General features: G+C 31.8%; 4 protein-coding genes across 5 annotated transcripts; 1 reads left to right on the forward strand and 3 right to left on the reverse strand.

Moving 5' to 3' along the window:
- Positions 1-66: 66 nt before the first annotated feature.
- LOC101266926 (uncharacterized) lies at positions 67-3,468 on the forward strand. Its single transcript, XM_010320316.4, has 10 exons — positions 67-493; positions 787-882; positions 1,506-1,590; positions 1,848-1,969; positions 2,228-2,252; positions 2,329-2,412; positions 2,519-2,548; positions 2,648-2,753; positions 2,839-2,903; positions 3,047-3,468. The coding sequence occupies exons 1-9, from the start codon at positions 404-406 to the stop codon at positions 2,900-2,902; spliced, it is 702 nt and encodes a 233-aa protein (XP_010318618.1). The 5' UTR covers positions 67-403; the 3' UTR covers position 2,903; positions 3,047-3,468.
- A 590-nt stretch (positions 3,469-4,058) lies between these two features.
- Positions 4,059-6,646, reverse strand: LOC101255184 (small ribosomal subunit protein eS7). Its single transcript, XM_004235760.5, has 6 exons — positions 6,531-6,646; positions 5,892-5,976; positions 5,721-5,794; positions 5,511-5,634; positions 4,575-4,757; positions 4,059-4,354 (listed from the first exon to the last, which is right to left on the reverse strand). Exons 2-6 carry the CDS (start codon positions 5,964-5,966, stop codon positions 4,235-4,237), a joined length of 576 nt encoding a protein of 191 aa, XP_004235808.1. The 5' UTR covers positions 5,967-5,976; positions 6,531-6,646; the 3' UTR covers positions 4,059-4,234.
- Positions 6,647-11,215: 4,569 nt separating this feature from the next.
- Positions 11,216-13,062, reverse strand: LOC101266622 (MYB-like transcription factor EOBI). The gene is made up of 3 exons (XM_004236372.5): positions 12,611-13,062; positions 12,392-12,521; positions 11,216-12,209 (listed from the first exon to the last, which is right to left on the reverse strand). Exons 1-3 carry the CDS (start codon positions 12,774-12,776, stop codon positions 11,663-11,665), a joined length of 843 nt encoding a protein of 280 aa, XP_004236420.2. The 5' UTR covers positions 12,777-13,062; the 3' UTR covers positions 11,216-11,662.
- Positions 13,063-18,485: 5,423 nt separating this feature from the next.
- LOC101260032 (large ribosomal subunit protein uL14mz) lies at positions 18,486-22,301 on the reverse strand. Of its 2 annotated transcripts, none has more exons than XM_010320315.4 (4): positions 22,185-22,301; positions 20,905-20,954; positions 19,422-19,513; positions 18,486-19,050 (listed from the first exon to the last, which is right to left on the reverse strand). In XM_010320315.4, exons 2-4 carry the CDS (start codon positions 20,939-20,941, stop codon positions 18,676-18,678), a joined length of 504 nt encoding a protein of 167 aa, XP_010318617.2. In that variant the 5' UTR covers positions 20,942-20,954; positions 22,185-22,301; the 3' UTR covers positions 18,486-18,675. The 2 variants fall into 2 exon arrangements, with proteins under 2 accessions (XP_010318617.2, XP_004235825.2); XM_004235777.5 differs by having other exon boundaries at positions 19,422-19,516.
- Between the last annotated feature and the right edge of the window lie 807 nt (positions 22,302-23,108).

Below are 23,108 nucleotides of genomic sequence, written 5' to 3' on the forward strand. Positions count from 1 at the left end.
TATTGGGTGCATGTGGCATGGGTTTCATTAAACAACAAGAACCCACACTGCAGTTAATTATAGCACAGCACCGACGAGCGGAGTCAGAATAAACTATTAACACCCATTCAGTATCAGCCAATCTCATTCTCTCTGCCATTTTCCCATTCAGTCTCTCAACTCTGGCCCTTTCCACAACAAACAAAAACAAAAAAGCCGCTAATTGTGCAAAAGTTCACTAACTGCAAGTCATCACCTCCAAATTTCTTTACTTTTCAAGCTGGAAACTAAAAAAAAGGAACAAAGTCACTTATATAAAAGTTTTGCACTCACACCCACTCGAGAAAAAAAGAATCTTGATCCCTTTCGACCTGAAAATACCACTTTGAACTATTTTTCTTTTTCTTTTTGCTAGTTGCAAAGCATGCCAAATTGGGAGCTGAAGCATTGTTGCAAGCATGAACAAATCGTTTTTCTCGCAACTCTTGGCGTTTGTGCTGTTGTCATTCTTGCAGTACTTACTCTTCTTGTTTCTTCCTTTTTTACATTCATACTCTTACAAATTCAATTAAAACAACCCCTTTATCTTCTAAAAAAAAGGGAACTTTTTTGTATATCTTAACAATAGATCTTTAAACTTGGATCACATTCATACTCTTACAACTTTTTATGTTGTCATTCTTGCTGTACTTACTCTTCTTGTCTTCCACTTTTCTTTTTTTTTTTTGGAAATTTAAGCTGTTATGACTTACTGGTCTATCTGTGACCTTTCCTCTTGGTGACAATCTGTTGGTTCTTTTCTTGCAGCTATGGAGGACAGTGCTGCTACTACCTTTCAAGCTCGTTACCGTGTTTATTCATGAAGCTAGTCATGCCATAGCTTGCAAACTTACTTGCGGACATGTAAAAAATCTCTCCCCCCCCCTTTTTTTTTAGCATAAGATACTGTTGATTCATACTTCCTGAGAGTTGATAGTTAAAGACTGATTGTTGTTAGCTAATAAAGTAAAGACTACTTCACATATTCAACAACAATGAGATTGATTATATTTGACGAACTGAAATACAGAATTTACAATAGGAAAACTAAGCAATGAAACAGTAACAAATAAGGGGATGAAATGCCAGAAGAATCGGAGGTGAGAAATATAGACTTTGCCAAAGCACAATACACAATAGACTCTCTTTGCTTGCCTCCGCAGGGGCATATTTGTATGTTAGGTTCATAACAGGTAATATACAATCATAGGTTGCACTGTCGTATTATCATGCTTCATAGCAGAAGTGAGAAAAAGAGTACCTTGAACATATTCTGTCTTCAATGCTTGCTTCAAGTTCCTTATAACCGATATATTTCTGATTGAACTGGGTAACATTCTCTGTTGTTTGTACTAATTGTTATATTAGCTACGCCATTGCCTCTACATTGGGACATATATACCAGTTAACAAATAGTCCCATCTTCAGCCTTAGCCCTTGTGTCATTCGTATTTTAGCTTATTTTGTGATGCTTGTATCACCTGCAGGTTGAGGGAATACAGGTTCATGCTAATGAAGGTGGCACCACACAAACGCGTGGAGGTGTATATTGGTTCATCTTGCCAGCTGGATGTATATTTCTATCACTTCCCTGGTTACATTTTAATCTTATCGACATGAACTATGAACTTATTTATTTACTTCTGTTCGGTTGATTTGCTATGTAAATAATCTTAGAACTAGCATAATGTTCAATATCTTCTTGTGTCTAAATAATATTAGAAACTACTGCAAGATGCCCATGATGAGTTTTCTCTTTCAATGGCTGACGTTAACTCATATCACACTCTTGTTTGGTTTATGGAATCGACTCTATTTTCTCCTTATAGATCTTGGTTCAGCATTTTGGGGAATGGTTTTAGTGCTTGCATCCACCAAGCTCCTTTCAGCAAGAATTGCAGCAGGATGTTTAGTGGTCACTCTAATTGTTGTTCTTTTTGTGGCTAAAAATGTGAGTGACAATCGATTCCCTTAGAGTGTCTCAAACTCATCTTCTCAATGAAATTACATGTATACTTAATGGGAGAGCATCTTGGATTGAAATGACTTAAATAAATTTCCAACTGTATCCTTTGAAAAGGACGAAGTTCTTATTTATTTCGAGCTAGTTGATGTTGGATATTCTAAATGATAATGCTCTTAATATGCATGATTCTACATTGAATTTACAGTACCCTCTTGCTGAACATGTCTCACCTCTTTTGTGCAGTGGACACTCCGGGGCCTTTGTATAGGTAAGATCATTCACTCTGCAAGGTTTTTCGCCATGAGAACTAGACCAAATTGATATTTAAACCTCAAAACCATCAGGGTTTGTTCTCTTCCTTGCTGTTGTATGGATTCTGCAAGAAACAACAAAGATAAAAATTCTGCGGTACATCATTTTGTTCATTGGTAATTTTCAATCCCTTTACCTATGCTAAAGTTTCATGCACCATTGATTTTCTTTTTCCAATGTCTAGACTCATTTTTGACTCATTAAAGTGTTATTGATATGCAGGTGTAATGAACAGCTTATTTTCTGTATATGGTAAGGCTCTGGAGATACACAACTGTTTCACGTATTTCCTCATTTGATAAAACTCTACATTAGCATATTGATGCCTATACATGTATTGAATTGTTGCAGATATATACGATGATCTGATATCACGAAGAGTTAACTCAAGTGATGCTGAGAAGTTCGCTGAAGTGTGTCCCTGTCCTTGTACTGGTGTTGGCTGGGGAGTCATTTGGTGAGCACAACTATTTCCTAAAAGGCATTGAACCATTGAACTTCTTAAATAATACAACTTTTACTGAAGGGGAAGTCACTTGCAGGGGACTCATTTCTTTCTTGTTTCTCTGTGGAGCCACATATCTTAGTTTGGTGATCTTGTCCTAAGGTACGCCTGCCTTAGACCGTTGGTTACCAATCTATTACTTGTTGTCATGTGCTTGGGTTGTCTTCTTTTGTTCTTCCCCGCGACAAAAAATGAAGAAACTATATAGGCGTTCATAGTAAGTGTCCTAAGCAACAGAGTTGCAGGCTGAGGAGCTGGATACTTGACACAACTCAAGGGACTCCCATTCATACAAAGTTCAAGAGCATTCGTGTACCCCTCACGTTGGTTGGCTCCTTACTATTTATGGGACTGTATTTGCCAAATCATCTTTGCAAGCTGGATTACTGCATGCAGCATAACTTACAATACAAACATGTTTGGGTGCGGCGAGAGGAGAATCAGAGTACTATAGTGCTACAATTATAACATTGTTCTATTTCCTTTCTCATACACCAAAAGGAATCTCAGTACATGATACATTTCCTCATGACTTGGTCTCTTTGACATTTGCTGTTGTATACATCAGTTTCATTTTCTTCATAGAACTCTTTAAATATTTTGTTAAGTTTATATTCTGTCAGTGACAATAACATCATTCCTACTAGTACAAGTTACAACGACAACATACCCAGACCCCAATGTAATTTCAAAAGTGAAGCGTACATAAACCTTACTCCTGGAGAAGTAAAGGTAGAGAAGTTGTTTCTCAAACACACCTCAGCTTTTGAGTAACATATTACAAAGTGGGATATATCATTCCTCTTACTTATAAGTTTCATGCAATAAGCATCTGTAATTGTAGACACAAGTCAATCTTCCAAACAAATAGCAGAGATATGCAGAGAGATATATCAGTAAAAGAAGGGATATATCATAAAGAAGGAAGAGAGGGAGGTATCGAATCCCAAAAAGAGATAGAGATGTATCCAAGAAGTGATGCAACCAACAGGAGATTTTCGAATTTTTCTATAAAATGATAAAAAAAAATTCCAGAGATTATACTATCCAAAAGATTATGATATAATTATCGACCTAAAATCACCAATACCATGTAAAACCTAATCTAGACAATCAATTGGATCACCAAAGGATACACATGATATTGATGCTAAGTATGCCAATAAAAAATTGCAAGCACCAGATTATGAAACTCTAACAAGACCTTAAATCCTAGGTACAAGAGAGCACATAATGGGAGGAAAGAACAACACCAGATTTAACAAACAAAACGAATAATCTAGAGCATTGCAACAAAGTTTCAATGAGATCCAATAATCGTCTAAATACTGTTCTCTGCCTTCAAAACAAAATTCAAACGCCAAAACTTTATAAAGTAGCCACTAATTTTGTAGTTTTGCAACAAAGAGATCAAACATCACTATTTTGTATCTTCAAGCCTCAGTGATGGGGTACTCGAACACGACATCTTTGCCTGAAAGCTTCCTATAAACTGCAGAAAAAGTCTCCAGCTTGTACTCTGTGTTATTACGCTCCTTGGGGTCCAAGTAGACCTGTCCAAAACAAGCACAACAATGAAGTATTGAGATAACTGTCAAGAGATCGATAAGGTTTTTTCTTTCCAATAGATAGAGCAGAGAGTTAGTTCAATATTTAGAAATGAGCTGTAAAAGTAACTTTCAACTCAAAAGAGCTACTTCTCTTGTAAAAAGTTTCTCATAGCAGGAGTGATTTACTCAAAAAAGTAGCAACAAGATAATTCCAGCAGCCTACCTTCATTATCTTGGATCCATCAACGCGATATCTAGTTCGCTTCCCAACAATCTCTGCAGGGACAACCAAATCCTCCAACATGGCATCATGGACAGAAGTAAGGGTCCTGGTGCGGGGTCGCTGAGCAGCAGAGCCTCTCTTTGGGGGCCTCACTATCCTCCTGGTGGCAATGAAGATCACATCCTACAAGAAAAGGAATTTCAGGAAATGCTAAAAGAAAATGTATCCTTCCTGGAAAAGAGTTGAATGAATGATCTAATCTATTCAACAACCACCAGGAGAATATATGGGACAACTCAAAAATTAAAATGTAGCCACATCGAAAGCAAACTGTCATCCAATTAATAAAGCAAGCAATAGCATAACTTCAGATTCATCCGGTTGTTGGAACGACGCGAGCCGGGCCGGGTCTCGATTCAGAAAGATGAAGGGCCCAAAAGTCTAAATAGGGGGTGAAAAATTCCCCATCTCATTGGGGGCGGAAAACGAATCGACATCTCGATGTGATACAGCCCTTTCGATTTTAGTTGGGAAAGAACGGCGAAGTCCATCCGAACCGTCCAATGAAGAATAAGAGGTACATCAGTTGGTTAATTTATTATCTAAATGTACAGATAGTAGATATTCCTTGGCAAGAATGGTAAAAAGAGGACAAAAAATAGAGTATATGACTAAATTTTGCCTAATCATAAAAGAAAAATTTTCATTGAATCCACCAAGTGAGGTATGCGATATTATATTAGACAAATCACAACATCAGAATTAAGCACAAGTTAGCTATGAAAATCACCATTGTCAAAAAAACTTCTTATTAATATGGAGTATAACAGAATGTCGTTAATTCTGATGGACAGATTCCAAAACATATACTTCTAAACACACACTTGAAGGAAGTAACAGCAGGAAGCATAAACTAAGAAGTGTTTACTGGGTTACCTTTCCACTGAATTTCTTCTCGAGCTCCCTAACAAGCCTGACATGGACCTTGCGGAAAGCTTTCCTCAGTCTGTAAGGAACGTGAATAACAACAGCTTTCCTATTTCCTGACACATCAATTTGACTGCAGCAGCAGTGAACAAAGTAAATACCACAGTGCAGTCGGATACATATTTATTCACTAACAGAATCTGTAAGAAGCACCCTTACACTGCTGAATTGATGTACAGATCCTTCAATTCACTTTTCAGCTCTTGGTTGGTGTTTTCCAAATCAAACAAAGCCTGTTGAGCAAAAGCTTACAATCTTAATTTCACAGACACAAAATTATCAAATGAAGATAAACAATAACAGGAACTATCAAAGGAACAACCAACCAACCTGTCCAACAGACACCTCAAACTCAGATGGTTCAGCATCTTTGTCTTTGTGAATCTTTTGCTTTGATGTGTACATCTTCACAGATCTAATCAATTAACATATTAGAAATTCAGACCTAACAATCACTATATAGCATAGGTAGAAAACAATTGACTAGTCCTCTCTAAGATTTTCTCAAGGATGACGATATAAATCTCTATTCTGATGATACAACACGAACAACTTCGAAACCATACCAGCATTGATATATAAATTACATCCCATTGATTCAACGGGAACGACTTTGAAACCATAAGATATAAAGTTCTATCCTGGTGGTTCGAAAATGAACGGGACTTTTGATACATCAAAGCTAGTCTAGCTGCTTCAATTATTTCATCAGTGAAATTGCAGAAACATTATAATAATACAGATTATTAATACCTACTACTTCAGCAATCAAATGACAGACATCATGTAATTATAATCAAAGGAGTAAAACGCAATAGAAAACATATATATTTCTGAGCATTCTCAGGTATCAAATCCTTCAGTTTACGATGATTCATACTTGCAAGACGCCGCTAAAACGAATTTAAAATTTGGCATAAAATCGAAGAGTGAGTTTGAAGAGGTAAGAATAATGGAGGAGAAGGGTACCTCTGAGCGTTCGGCGACGGCTGACAGATCTGTGAGGGTGCCGGAATCACTTGCTCTGACAGAAGATAAAAACCCTAGGTTTGCAGAGTGAAATGTATTATAAAGATATAATAAACGGGCCGGATGAGACGTTGTGTGGTTTCGATTAATTGGGCCTAATCGAATTAACAGAATTTCAGCCCATTCTTTTTTGTTTTGTATATTTCAAGGCCCAATATTTCTACCTAGCCCATCATGTTTATGGGTCAAAACAAACGGAATAACGGATAAAAAATGGACGTCCCATTTGTCTATAATATAACCTTGGAGTTAGGTAGGTATTAAAAATATACAAATTTATGATGAAAAAGTTTGTCTATTATTTTTTATAAGTATTTTAATTAATAAAAAAATAATAGAAGCATTAGTTGTGCAAAAATACATGTATTACTTTATATAGGATTTAATCATACATATATAAATTATTTCATCTTATATCATGCATAAAATAATACACAAATTTTCTCATAATTTATACATATATTAGTTATACAGATTTTCATTTTGCAAATCAAATATAGTAGGTGATTTTACTGTGTTTAGTTTCATAGCTTTGATGACTTTTAAGTAATTAACTCACATTTGTTATAAAATTCTTTTTTTATTTCTTGTGTAATGTTCAGTATTTATATTGAAGTCCGATTAAAGTTGGATTCAGGTTGAAAAGTCTATATTGGACATTTGTTATAAAACTCAATATTTGTAAGTATGAAAAGAAATGAAAATAGTGTTGAATGAATTTCCATTTCTCTGAATATTATGGCAGCGACGAGAAGTGTATGGAAAAAATGTTTCCATTTGTGGTGAAATTTGGAAAATGGAAACAAAATAGTCAAATTATTTTACAAAGAAAAGTTGTTCCTTTTTATTTTTTCAAAATATTTTTATGCACCAAGTCAACCTAATTCTTATCATCTCATTATTCTTTTACTATTTTGAAAATACTCAATTCATTGCATCCATTTATAAAATTATGGATAATTTCAAAACAATTATAGGTGCAAAAGACCATAAATTTCCTTATAGTTGGTGTTATGTTTAAATGATCTGGTAAGTAATACTCTGAGTCAGTTTCATCTTTTTAAGTTTGTAAGAAATAAATTTTTTTTATGAATCTGAATGTGTATTTTGATTAATTTTATGAAATATTTGTCATCTTTCACCAATAATAAAAATTAACACTTTTGCTAAATATTCTATCAATTCTGACCATTAAATATAACAAAAATGTGAAAAAAAAGATTTAACTCATGATACTAAACACACTAAATATAAGAAATAATTTAACATCGTAAGAATTATATCTTCTTTCTTCAATTAAAAATTCTTGTTCAATGATGAGATTGAATTGTTCCAAAGTTTAGACTCAGTCATCCACTAAGAATTAATAGTAATTATTACTCTCAAATGTTTCATACTTGTATACATAACAGACCGAAGAAAAAGAAGAAAAATGCAAGTTTTTCAATTCTTTAATGGGCTGCCGGAAATATCTTCCTCCTTTGATATTTTTATGTTTCAAATTTTTTAATCTGTTTCTTTTCTTCAAAATAAGTTAAATATATAAAAGTATCTTATATTTCGATAACTTCAACAAACTAAACAACAATAATAATACATTAGAGAAATATTTTTATTTAAAAATACAAAAAAGAAAAAAAACTCCTAGAAATAAATTTTATTTTCCCTTCTTTTAAGACTTATTAGATCTTAAAATAACCCAACGATATTTAATTTAAAAAATTTATAAAAGGGTGATCTACTTGTCTTATTAAGGTTATGTTTTATTTTTATTTTGAAAATCTGTTAATTTAATCATTTGTCATTAATCTGTCTGTTCTTGGTGGACACTGCCTTTTGATTAAAAAAAACTTTTTTTTCTTTTGATTAAAAAAACTTTTATTTTTAATCTGTTTTTTTTTTGGTGGAATCTCAAGATTTTCTAAAAATGTTGGAGTGACTTCATTTAGCTGTAAAAGTTGTTGAAAATAAGAGATATTTTCTTTTAGTTTTAAAATTGTTTTTAGGCCTAAGACATCGATAGCCCCTTAAAGTTGTCCGCATAATTCATTTAGACATCTCAACTGAGATTCTTACCTATTAAACACTTTAATATTAATAAATATTTATCTATTGAACATAAAATAACAACTATCTTTACAAATATTGTGCATGTAATGCACACTTTTTATCTTGACAAAAAGTACGAATAGAACTACGACACGTGGCACATGGGCCCATTAATTTAATTTTAAAAAATAAAGAATATTTTCCTTCATTTAATAATATATAAAAAATTAAATTAATTAAAAAAAAATCTTTCCCCTCACCCTCTCCCTCACCCCCACCTAACCCCATCCCATCTAACTTACTGTCATTTTTTCTTCATCTTATTCTCTTCTTCTTCTCTTCTTCTTCTCTCTTGTTCCATAATCACCATTCCACTTCATAACAAAAAAAAAATGCCTAACCCCATCTTATTTCGAATTCATCCACCAAATGTTTTTCTCTTTCATTTTCTTCATTATATGTTATTCCTTTGACGACTATTTCGATTTTATAAATATAATCGACCTTGATAAATTATTTTAAAATCGACAACAAAGAGAAATTAAAATTATATCAAATATTTTATAGCATTTCTAATAAGTTTATGAATGGTGATAGTTGCTCAATTGGAGTTATTGAACATAAAAAAGTACAGATATTGGTCAATTTTTAACTCCAAATGTTTCAGTTTTTCTTCTTCTTGAAAATGCAGCAGACGTTTTGTTTACAAAAAATGAAAAAAAAAATCATAACAAAAGCAGAGAAATTTGAAGTTTTTAAAATGGTGGGTTGAAGGAAGATGAGTGTGGGTTTTTTTTGTTTTTTTTTTTATGATTTAAAAGATTTATGCTTAATTAAATTAATTTTTTTTATATATATATTTAGTCAATGCATGCCAAGTGTCAACAAAGTAGGTATAAATATTCTAAAAAAAAATAAAAAAATGCATTCACGCGCTCAGCAGCAGTGAGATACACTTACTTTGCCACATCAGCGTTTTTTGTTTAATAGGCACATTTTTAGGTGTTCAATAGGTAAAAGTCCCAGTTCAAATGTCTAAATGAATAATCGGGACAAGTTTGAGTGGCCGCATATGACTTTGGCCTTGTTTTTATGATGGAACCCATGACACATCATATTAAAGCAGACGAGTGAAATAGCGATTTATATTTAAAATAATGTATGATAAAAATGTGTTTTCACATAATTCTATATAGTGATAGTTAAATTTATATTATTGTATGGAACAAAATATTGATAAGTCAAAAATCTCTATGTTTAAAAGGGAGTTCTGGGGAAATGAGGATATACTATTTAATGTGTGGGTACAATATATATCATGAGAGATATTATTAAAAACGAAATTATAGCGAATAATATAAAAATATCTCCATAAATATATAAGATGAAAAAAATAAGACTAAAATAATTTGAACAAGTAAAGAAAATATGCACCAATAACAATATGTGAAAAATGACTATAATAAAAATTAGGAGAGATAAGATAGAAGAAAAATAATTGTGAATGTAATTTCTAAGAAGTTTCTTTTAAAACGTGCATTAGTAAAATTTTCTCTTATTTATAATTTCTCAATGTAACATATATAAAAAATAATAATAAACTAATATAAAAAGGAGGGACTACCCTTCATTTTTCTTATCATATTAACAGTAAAAGTCTTGTATCAATTATGATCAATTAATGAATCCCCCTGTTTACACGAACCAATGGAGGAAACTAGAAATTTTCAAAAGAACAATATTCTTGCTTTGATTGACCTTTCTATTAATCCCCTCTATTAGGAAATGGAATTTCGGGTTATTTTTATTTGTTTAATATTAATTTTATATAATTTTTTAATAAATAATAAATAAAATGATAATATTATTATTATACTTTGAATATAATGAATTTAATTTAATACTAATAAGAGAAAATTATGTGGTTAAGTAAATTTATATTATTTAACGATCCATCATAGCTATAGTTAGTTATAATTACTACTTGCAACTAATATTATATTCAATTACGTGGGCTGACTTCGAGTTTGATAATTAGTCACGTTTGTATATGTATAATTCGCTAAAATATACATTTAACAGATATGCATATACAATTCACCTTTCTTCCACTCTATGTCCTCTCTCGCTCATCTCTCTCCTCCCTCTCCCATTTCCACCTGTCTCTCTCCTCCCTCTTCCAATTTCGCTTTCCATATATACAAATACATATGTACAATATACAATTATCTAACTGATGTACATATACACCTCACCTCTCTCGTTCATTTCTCTCCTCCCTCTCTCAATCTCGCTCGCCTCTCTCCTCCCTCTTCGAATCTCGTTTGTCATATATACAAATACATATGTATAATATACAATTATCTAACCGATATACATATACAATTCACCTCTTTCCCACTCCTTACCTTCTCCATTTCACCTCTCTCCTCTCTCTCCAGACTCGCTCGACTCTTTCCTCCTTATAATATTTAGCTACGAATTGTAATTATCAAACTATAACTATAAAAATTAATTAGGTTATTTTAAGTGGCTATATATGAAATATTCGTCTAATAATAATAATAATTAAGATATCATTGAAAAATTATATTTTATTTTCTAAACTGAACAAATAAAAGTAAACAAAAAGAGTACTTCTCTCCTTTCTTTTCTAGAAACAGTTTTTCTTTTGGGATAATGCACAAATACCCTCTCAACCTAGCATGAAATCTCAGAGACACACTCATACTATACTAAGGTCTTTTATCTCTGAACTTATTTTATTAATAATTTCCTACCATTTTGGAGTTACGTGACACTATTTTGTGGGCCCAACACTGGTTGACTTTTTTTTTTAAGATAGTACACGTAAACCGAAAATGGATAAAAAATTACTTATAAAATAAGTTCACGAGATAAAAGAACCTTCATATAATATAAGTGTGTCTCTGAAATTTCAGGCATAGGTTGAAGGGTTTGCAATTTTTTTTTTTGGGTTAAACTTGCTTCAATCAACCCATATCAACTACTAGTAGTACTATTTACTGTTGTTCGTATCCTGTTTTTTGGTAGAAAAATTCATCCATATTGCTCCAAAAGCTGTCAGCTATAACATCACCAGTCATCTTGATGTGATCTCCACTCAATTGATCATAATCCATCACATCATTAAAGTTTCCAGTTGTTAATTGTCCAAAATTATCCATATCATAACTGTTGTCAAATGGAAAATGAGCCTTCACGAATGAATCTAAATCAGAATCATCTATCTCTCGTGTTGGAATTTGAGGACATTCCGAAATATTGTTTGGAGAATTATAGATACTCGATGAATGTGAACTCGAATTACTGCTCGTGCTGAAACCTGGAGGCGTTGATGACTGTGAACTCTGAATTGATGGCGAAACAGATGAGCTCTGTATTTTCTGAAGAAGCCGCGGAATCCACAAAGAACGAATCATTTCTTGAAATGCTGCACTATTTGAATCAATCTTCAGATTCCTAGCTTGTTTCTGCACTCTCGTTCTCCAGTAATTCTTGATTTCATTGTCCGTTCTTCCAGGTAGATATTGTGCAATTTTTGACCATCTAATAGTAAGAAAAAACAGAATTTTGATCGTTTTAAGAGTCAGAACTTTCATTAAGAGAATTATAGGAAGACAAGAGTCAGAACTTTCATTAAGAGAATTACAGGGGAATAAGTAATTTTCTAGCGAATAGGCTTCACTCCGCCCCTGATTACAATAGTCTATTTGATACAAGAAATATACCTGTTGCCCAATTTGGAATGAAGTTCAAGAATCAGGAGCTGTTCCTGAGGAGTGAGATTTCCTCGTTTAACGTCCGGTTTAAGGTAATTCAACCATCTTAATCTACAACTCTTGCCTGTCCTCTTCAATCCTATAAAAAAGAACATATATATGCTAACTTACATTTACACGCAAAAATGAAAGACTCAAGTCTCAACAATGACTATATAGAAAAATTACCAGCATGTTTGGCTAACATATTCCATCGTCCTTCGCCATGATTAGTAATGTAATGAACAAGGAGTTTATCTTCTTCAATAGTCCATGGACCTCTCCTCAATTCAATATCATCATCACTAGAACTACTACTCGAACTTTTAGACAAAAATGACATTTCTGTTTCCATATATTAGAAATAAAATAAAAATTGTTTGAAGGGAAGTTTTCAAGTGTACAAGTTTCAAAGTCTAGTAGTACAACTTTATATTAGTACTACTACAAGTAGATGCTGCGTGGAACTTGCTTATAAAGCTAAAAAACATTTAAAAGTCATAAACCAAATAAAAAGGTTGAGAAATTTACATGACTCTTTTCATGTATTTGGAAAGTATAATCCTTAAGTCGGTTTGAAATTAAAAGTAAAGTCGTCCATTAAGGTGACCAAAACGGTTATTGGTTTAGGCTATAATAACGAATATGAATCAACACCCATGGTTAATTAAATAAGATTAAAGTCATAGTATCTAGATTTAAATAAATAAATAAAATATAGGGTCAATATGATAATTTTTTAAAATATATTTTAAGAGGAAAAAAAAGGTCGACAAGGACATAAAAATTATCAAATGTTCCTTTGTCCCGGGGATGAATTTTAACTTTTAACACAAAATACTTAACAATACTGTTTATATTCCCAAAGGCCAAAACTATTTATTTCATTGAATTATAAGAGTCCAAAATAAAAATAAAATATAATGATTATTAAAAAATTAAAGTTTATAAGCAAAATACATATGTTACATTTATTTATTTCGCGCAAAATATTAAGTGGTGATAAAAAAAATGGAGTTCCATTTTGAAAGTACTAACTCCGTTCTAATTAATTCACTATTTTCAGTTTTACATGTATATTAAAAACAATTATAAATAAAAATTGTAATTTTATTATTCAATTCTTAATTTTTTTTGAGAATTTCATAAATAAATGTGAACAGTCTAAAAAATAAAATCCAAAGGCAATATAGGAAAATTTAATTCATATTTTCTTATTAATATGAGATAATTATTCTTAATAAGAAGATCAACTAATCTAGGACAAGAAGGAGTAATATTTTGGAGATCATAATTCAAGTTCAACAACAAAAAACTGACAAATATATCTCAATTGATTAGTTATCTAAACTTTAAACTTTCAACTTTCATCCCCATCCTTCGTTTTTAATGTGATATATTTTTTTCTTAAAAAAAGAATGAAATATTATTGATTATATGAAAATAAAAAATATATATATAAAAAGTAGGGTGTCAATTTTTCCAAGATTCTCCATAAATACAACGTGGTTGACTGAAACACATGTAGCACAACAACTATTTCCATAGAGTTCACAAAACTGTACAAATAAAACGTGGGATTTTTTTAATTTTTTTTTGATTGCTAATTAAGTTGGTAAGTAAGGCGGCACTTTAAGCCGTTGTTTGCATTTTCGTTACAAAATTCCCCACTCTTACTTGGACGATGTCGACTTATCCTAAGCTCTTTATATTATGTGGTTCTATTTTTTTTTCCATACAAAATACTACTACAATAATTACACAAATTAAAGTTTTTTTAATTTTATTTTATTGAAATAAAGTCTTATATTGCGGCTAGATTTGACTCAAATATCATCGAGCGTACAATTTCTTATAATAAAAGGTAACAAACATGTGTTTTGAGAAAATTGAACACAAAATTGCTGCGCCTAGCAAGAAATTAAAAGTGAATGGTGATTGTGATGTGATACCATATTGATACCATTTATGTGTAGCAATGAATATCTTATCTACATTACAAATGCAGCAATGTGAAGATGTGGTCTTGCTTCTTTTAATAACTATCTTGTGCTTTATTAGTTTCGTGATTCACAACAGGAAATGAAAGAGATATCATTTAACAAGAAGGATAGAAGTTATAGCCCAAAGTATTATAACTAAGAGTGTACGAACGAAATCATAAAGTCAAATCAAATCGATAAATCATATCAAATCAAAAGAAAAAGTTGACTTATAGTTTGGTTTGAATGTTTAAAAAAAAAATTGATCACTCTTGGTTTGATTTAGTATTAAAAATAAAAATTAAATCGAACTCAAACCAACAAAAACACACATATTTATAGATAAAATTATTTACATATAATCTATATATTTTTAGTTAGTTTATAGCTTTCAATTATATATATATATATATATATATATATATATGTATGTATGTATGTATGCATGCAATTTATTTTAGGCTTAAGTCATCGACAACCCCTTAAAGTTGCTCGCATAATTCACTTAGACACCTCAACTAGGACTTATACCTGTTGAACACCTAAATTCTTCAAAATATCTGTCTATTAAACACAAAATGCTGATGTGGCAAAATAAGTGTATATCACTGCTCTTAGCATGTGAATAGAGTAAAATTTTATTTTTTAAGTATTTATTTTTTGTTAAATGGTACCTATTTTCTAACTGTTGACATGCATTAACTAAATAATTAAAAAAATTATATTAGTTCCACATTAGTCTCTTCATACCAACCCCACCCACCCCCTCACCCATACCCATGCACCAGTGTTCATCTTCTTCCCCTTCCATTCTAATGATTTAAAATTTTTAGCATTTTGTTTCATTCTTTTTTCTTTCATTTTTTTGTAAAAACAAATCTGCTAATTTAATATGTGAGAAGAAGAAAAATTCGAATAGTGGAGTTAAAAATTGATTGATATTCGTCCATCTCTATTTCGATCACTCCGATGAACAAACATTGCCACTCATTAAATTTATTAAAGATGATATTAAAAAATTCAACATACTTTCAATTTTTCTTGGTCATAAATCTCAATTGACGTTTATTTATTTTCACAAAAACCTCAAAACGAATGGAGAATAACAGATGATATGAGAATGAATTTGAACGGGGGATTTTTATTTTTGTTATCTTTGTTATCAATGGTGAAATAGATGGTGGCTGCGGGGTTTACAGGGTAGAGGAAGAAGAAATTCAAAGGGTTAGGTGGGGGTGGGGGAGATTCTCTTTTTAAATATTTTTGCGATTAATAAATAAAGGCTGGAAACTATTTTTCATTTTTTTAAATTGAAAAATTATATTTTATTGCTAGACTGGGTTTATGTGCCAAGTGTCATAATTTTATTTGTCATTGTTTTAAGACAATGCGCGTGAATTACACACAAAACATTTTTAAAAAAAGTTTTCGTTTTATGTTCAATAGATACATATTCTTTAATATTAAAGTGTCTAATAGGTAATAGTCCTAGTTGAGGTGTCCAAGTGAATTATGCGAACAAATTTAAGGGGTTGTCGATGAATTAAGCCTTTATTTTATTTATAGCTAAACAATATTATTTAAAATCTACTTTGAAATATATTTTTAGTTAGTTTATAGTTTTCAATGTTTATATATTTTGTTTCAAATTTAGACTTGTAAAAATTGTAAATATTTTATTTTGTATTAAGATCCGAAGTTATAATTATATGTTATAGTTTTGCAAATTTGAAGTTGAAAATTTACTTTGTAAATATTTTTTGCATTCATTTTGCATCTACCCTTTAATCTTATTTGTTTAGCATAATGAACGTTAATAATTAAAAAAAATATTTTGTACTCATGTGAATTTTACAGTCTTTTCGAAAATTTCTATTCACTTAACATTTTTCAAGTTTAGTCTATCACTCAGATAAGTGAAAAAATATTTGATTGCTTTTTCAAATATGGTATAGTTGTAAAAAAATCGAAAAAAATTCAAAAGAACCAACTAAAACCGAAACCGAAAAAATCGACTAGATTTGATTTGGTTTTTAAATTTGATAAATCGAACCGACCTATGTACACCCCTAATCATAACATATCGTGTTGTGTTGTATTGTACTGTAATATTTTCATGAAAATTAACATTTGAATAGCTTGATGTATTATATGTTGTGATCGATGGTGAAATCGAAAGTTTTACTAAGTGGGTTCAAAATATGAAAAAAAATAAATAAATAGAGAAATTAAAGAGGTTCAACTTAGTTAAATTTTCTGTCGAAGGAGGTATAAATGAACCCATATACAATATTAGAGACGGATCCAGAATTTTGAAGTTTCGGATGCGACATCGTATCCTTTGAACATTAGTGTGATTCCTTTATCTACATTGGATAGACTAAATAGGTTATATGATCGAGTTTTGTCAATAGCAATAGCTTTGGCTCGTTGGCTCTTTTGAGTCTTTAGGTGCAACTCTGGGTGACATGTTATATATATATACAAATTCTTATATATAGAGTGTTTCAATCGAGACAATCAAGTGTCGTGGCACTTTTAGGCTTGTACATAGATCCACCCTAATGAATATAACGATATAACAAAATGTAAACAACAATCAAAATAAATATTGTATTTAAAAAAACAATACAATAAGTAACAACCATCTAAAGAAGAAAAATAGACTTGATATGTGTGTTCTTAATGATATATCACTCAAAGGAAAGACAAAATTTGTTCCATATTACCAAAATTTGTTCCAACTTAATATGAATAGTTCAATAGATGCCCTAGATTTATGTAGTCATAAAAGTCTACCAGTAGCCATTTTGGAAGAGAAACAAAATCATAAGGAGGAGTCTATAAATCCTTCCCTTGTCAAAGTTTTATTGTTCTATTTGGTGTTCAGTATACACATAGAAGACTGATTAAATTTGAATAAACACTGAAAAGTCTGATATTGGGATAAAAGTTAAAACACTTCCTAATAAAGACAATTTCTTATTTCAAGAACTCGAACCTGAAATTTCTGATTAAGCATGAAAGTGTACTTACCACTCTTTCACAATCCTCGTTGGCTCCGTTTTCAAAGTTGATGTTGCACACGACTTCATATTTTTCAGAACGTGCGATGTGACAAATGAAATTTAACTCCTATAATTCAGTAGGACTAAAACACTTCATTCCAAACCGACAAAACTCTGATTTGTCAAACTCAGACTTTTTTAACTGCTTAGTTAAATAGTAGCCGACAGTCAATGAATTTATTAACTATAATAAATGGCATACTTTGATCAGATGAAGTTAAAAAAGAGAAAGCCCTTTCTCCACAAACATCAGTGTCATGGCTAAGTATACAAACCCAATTTTCTAAAAAGGCAGCAACATATTATTTAAAGAGCTGGAATCATATTGACTAGTCTTATAGAAGTGTCAAAGAAGACAATTCATCACAGTTTAATTTCTCAATTGAAGTGTGATTAGGCGTGATAAACGGACGTCCTTAGAACAATAAGACAAGTAATTAACCAAATAGTTTGAGTATAAATCCAAATGCAAAGGTAGATAAGAGGACTAACTTGTTTTTATAAGGTGAAAGAAGACGAGACATCACGACTCTTTGTGGAAAAAATGATTTGCTGAGACGAAAAAAAAAAGATAACAAATTTCTACCAAGATTATTGGAAGTTCTAACTAGTAAGAGACCTATAATGAACCTAAAAACGGGTAAAAGCCTAGTGTTAATTACTTATTTTTTGAAATAAAGTTACATTTTCTTTCATTTACTTTATGTGAACGTGAGATGCTTTGTATACTGAACTGTTAGTTGTCCCTAATGTACCTAAATTTTTATATTATGTGGATAGAACTGCCATTCACAAAACGGTAGATTCAAGTGCATGCATTATTATTAGAGGATAGTTAATAAAAATCAAAGGAATAATGATCTTCTAGCCACTAATAAAATGAACAGAAGAAACAGATCTTTTCTTTGTAAAAGTGAGAAACATAAACCCATCACTCCAAAGGGTCCAACAATTGTGTTAGTGATGTATTTATTTTAAGTCAGTTTGTGGACATAGTGCCTTGAGCACTGTATCTTGTGGACCAACAATTATATTTACAAGTCAAAACGTTTATGATGATTCAAAAAAAAAAAAACATGTTCTACAGCTTGGGGACAACTACAGGTTCCTACAAATACAATAAATTCAAAACTGTATTCCAATCGGTTCGGACGACTGAATAATCATTGAGTTAAAGGTACATAATAACCAAGAGGCTGAAACATTAGGCGATATGCTCTGCAAGACTAAGAATCTTAACATGCTTCTTTTTCCTCAACTCATGGGGCACTGGACCAAAAACTCTGGTTCCAATGGGTTCACCGTGCTTGTTGATGAGTACCACAGCATTGTCATCAAACTTCACTTCGCTCCCATCACAGCGACCCCTTGGCATAGCAGCACGAACAACAACACCATAATGCACTTCTCCTTTCTTCACCTTACCACCTGGCTGAGCTTCCTTCACTGAGCAAACTATGGTGTCTCCTAATCTTGCTCCTTTCTTTCCCTTTAGTGCTTGGATGCACGCCACTCTCTTTGCACCTGAATTGTCAACCACTTTCAGACTCGTCCTCATTTGTATGAAAGTTCTTTGTTGCTGAAAGGACCAAAAACAAGTGAAAAACTTTACAATCATTGTAACAAGAGAAAATTCAAATACTACTCAATTAGCAGAGTGGACTCGCAAGTTTCAAGAACTTTTCCATAGCAACTCAGCCATGTGATGTTATTAAGTTGCTTCCTTTGATAAAAATAAGCATTTAAAATTATTGATCAGTAATAAGAAGGGTTTATCATACATAATGTGAGGTATGATTATGAATGATGTAGCTTGCAATATTATATAATATCATGCGTTGACAAAATGCACGCAACATCCAAATTTTATGCTCAATGACTGATTAAGATTGCAAACCGGAAAAAGATTAGGGTATTGGGGGTGAGAATTAAACAGCATAGCAGATGAACCTGGAATAACAAATGATTGCACATCATCTCGTGTGTTGATCTCATCAAACCATCAGCATTGTTGCAAAGACCACTGAACAATGAACGACCCACTGCTGCAAATTCATCATAAATTTTTTATACCACAGGTCATGCATATAGTCAAGGAAATAAGGAAAAGCTGATGATTAGGCAATGTGGATAGCACAGGAAGGCAGTGGATTCAGTGAGCTGGTACAGGGAGCACAATATCCAGTTGCAGTTGCTAACGGGCTTCGTAATGCACAAAATATCAATATTGGTTTAAGCATTTCCACAAAATTGTCCAAGTGCAAAATTTGTTGGTGACCTTATGGCTGATAAAAATTACACTACTTCCTTTTTCCAAATTGAATTATCATGTTCAACTTTAAAATGATTAAATAAGCTTATAGGTGTAGAAGTTTCACACTGCAACTTTGAGACCAAGTATCAGTTATTTTTTTTCCTTTAAGAACATTAAAAAGAAACAAGAACAAAAAGCTGTATCAAGTGGAAAAAACAAGTCCATAAACATCATTTAGGACAATGAGGATATACAACTTGGAATGGAGCAAATTGATTCCAGCAGAAGTCTTATGCACACACGAGAATAAATCTCCAACGATCCAGACTTTATAACTATAAATCTAGGTTATACTTGCTATGCTGTAAAGATTGAAGAGGACATTCACTCTCAAAAGATTTTGACACCAAACCCCACTGAATGAGTAGATCACTACTTAATCGTTTCTCCAGTTTCAATGGAAAAATTTTAGAGAAAGAAAAAGGGAAAATGATCTGACATGTAACTACTCCCTCTTACCCAAATTATATGGTGGCCCTTTTTGCTTGTCGACATTCAAACTATGTAAACTTTGACCTCACTTTAAAATGATACTTCTTTGTAATGTTGACATGAGAGAATTGCAATTTGTGGTACTTTTCATATAGTTTGTTAATCTAAATTATAATTATAACATATTGAGTTGATCTAATCCAATCACAGATAAGTCACTCTCAGGATACAGAAATTTTCATAAAAATTGGGAGGGGGCAGTAATACATTATATCATTAGAGACAAAACATGTAGTTCCTGTTTATAGGCTGCTCCGTGCAAGAATATAAAATGAGTTTGTTGTGTGGAGAATAACTACAACATGTACATGCAAAACCTAATCTGAGTTCATTAGACTATCCACCAATGAGCAGAGATGTAAACTGCCTTTCTAGTTTCTGCAGATCAAAAAATGTCGTATCCTGGCCGGTAACCCCTAAAACTTACTCTTATTTGTTTTACACACTCCTTTTTTCATTAGTTTATATGCCTGAAACCACATCACTTTTTCCCATGAGGCAGGGGGAGAGAGAATTTCATTGGCATTTTGATATATTATCATTAAAAAAGAATGAGAGTCACACATCTCACACAAATGTATATCATACCGCTCCATATTAGCAATCAAAGCAAATAAAGCCCCTTACCACGAACCAACCGAGAAGAAGAAGACGATGCAGCCATTTTGGAAAAGATTCTGTGATAAGAATGAGAAAGTCAGATACGATATACTCCACGAATAGACATAACATAAGCATTACAAAATTAGAACACCAGTTCTACCAATAGATGTGAACAATATTCAAATTTGATTAAGCGTAATTGATAATCAAATTATGTGAAGTACAGTAGTAAGCCAGCAACATGTGATACAGTGACCGGGGAAAGAAAAACTCAAGCCCTTGATAACTTGAAGAGTCCCTTCTTTTTCTGTTGAATATGGTAGCCCATCCCCTTACAGGAGATTAACAGTGGACCTTTTCCACTTTGCTTCATTAGTGACTCAACCCTCAATAGCGTGAAGGAACATGCCAACAGGGTATTCCTATTTTGTCCTTTCCTTCAAAACTCACATCATAGAATACACATTGAATTTGTAACAAACAGAAACTTATCAAATACACGCAAAGACAAGTATCACAGTCTGTTGTCGATCTTTTTTTTTCGATGTTGCAAAAGTTTTTTTGAGAATTAACCAAAAGAATTGTCACCCATAATTCTGTGCATAAATACTTGGTAATTAGGAAGCTGAATTACATAATTCACTACTATGAACACATTCCAATAAGACTATTTTTAATTAACACTTACTCTACCCCTTACTTTCATTATTCCAGAAAAAGATCATTGAAAATTGAATAAATCTCTATCCTGAAAATAAAAAACTTTGAAAACATACAGGCATTTAGATATAAATCTCTGTTCTGACAATACAACACCAACTACTTTGAAACCATACCAGCATTTAACTAAAAAACTCAATCCTGGCGATACAACAAGAACGACTTCGAAACCATACCAGCATTGAGATATAAAGTTCTATCCTGGTGGTTGAAAATGAACGGGATTTGACATATAGAATCTAGTCTAGCTGCTTCAATTATTTTTCATCAATGAAATCGCAGAAACATTAAACTATTACAGATATTTAAGCATTGACCGGCGGCACGTTCATTATTAATATCTACTACTTCAGCAATCAGATCACAAACATCAATTGAATTAATATGTGTATTTATCATCAAAGCAGTAAAATGCAATAGAAACATATATAATTCTGAATATTCTCATTTAACAGGTATCGTATCCTTCGGTTTACGATGATTATCGTACTTGCAACACACCGCTAAAAACGAAATTGAAATTTTGGCTACAGTTTAAAGAGAAGTGAGTTTGAAGAGGTAAGAAAAATGGAGGAGAAGAGTACCTCTAAGCGTTCGGCGACGGCGAACAGATCTGTGAGGGTGCCCGAATCACTTGCTCTGTCGGTCCAGTATGTATTTTCTACTTTTACTAAAGGAATAATAAACGGGCCGGATGAAACGTTATGCGGTTTGGATTAATTGGGCCGGACTCGAGTAACAGAATTTCAGCCTTTTTTTTCCGAAGCCCAATGTTTCTACCAAGCCTATCATGTTTATTGGTCACGGTGTGCATTCGATTTTTCGGTTCGATTTTATACTATTTAGTTTGGATTTTTGATTTTTCATTTTGAAGAAGTGTAACGCTATTTGAATCAAAATAAATTTGGTTTGGTTTGGTTTTTTTGGGTTTGGTTAATCCGCTATGTCAATAATTAGAAACATAACAAAGTTATATTTACAATTTTAAATATATATATTTCTTAAATATACTTTTTAATATAAATTACAAGTAAAACGTAAAACACAATACTTAAAAGTATATCAATTATAAATGTCCAAACATAAGAAAATAAACTAAATCATAATGAAAATGACTAAAAAGGGACAAAAGTGATTATCTTCAACTTAATTCTATACATATATATAAGGACAACTTTCATATATAGCAAACAAATACTATTCGATTTAATCCAAATAGTGCAAACTTTTTCGAAACAAAGAATTCAAAAAACCAATTCATTTGTATATGACTATTAGAGTTAAGTAGATATTAACAATATAGAAAAATTAATTTTGAAAATATATATATTATTTTTTATAGATATTAATAATAGAAGTATTAGTTATTATAAGGTGAATGAAGAAATTCATTGCTTTCTACGTGGTTTCAATTTATAAACAGAATCAAAAAATTCAGTCTTATAGAACATGTCTCTTATTTCCTTTATCTACAAATTGAGGATATAATTCAAACATATTTGTCGTCT

Source organism: Solanum lycopersicum, chromosome 3, assembly GCF_036512215.1.
Source record: "Solanum lycopersicum chromosome 3, SLM_r2.1".
In the NCBI taxonomy this organism is placed as follows: domain Eukaryota; kingdom Viridiplantae; phylum Streptophyta; class Magnoliopsida; order Solanales; family Solanaceae; genus Solanum; species Solanum lycopersicum.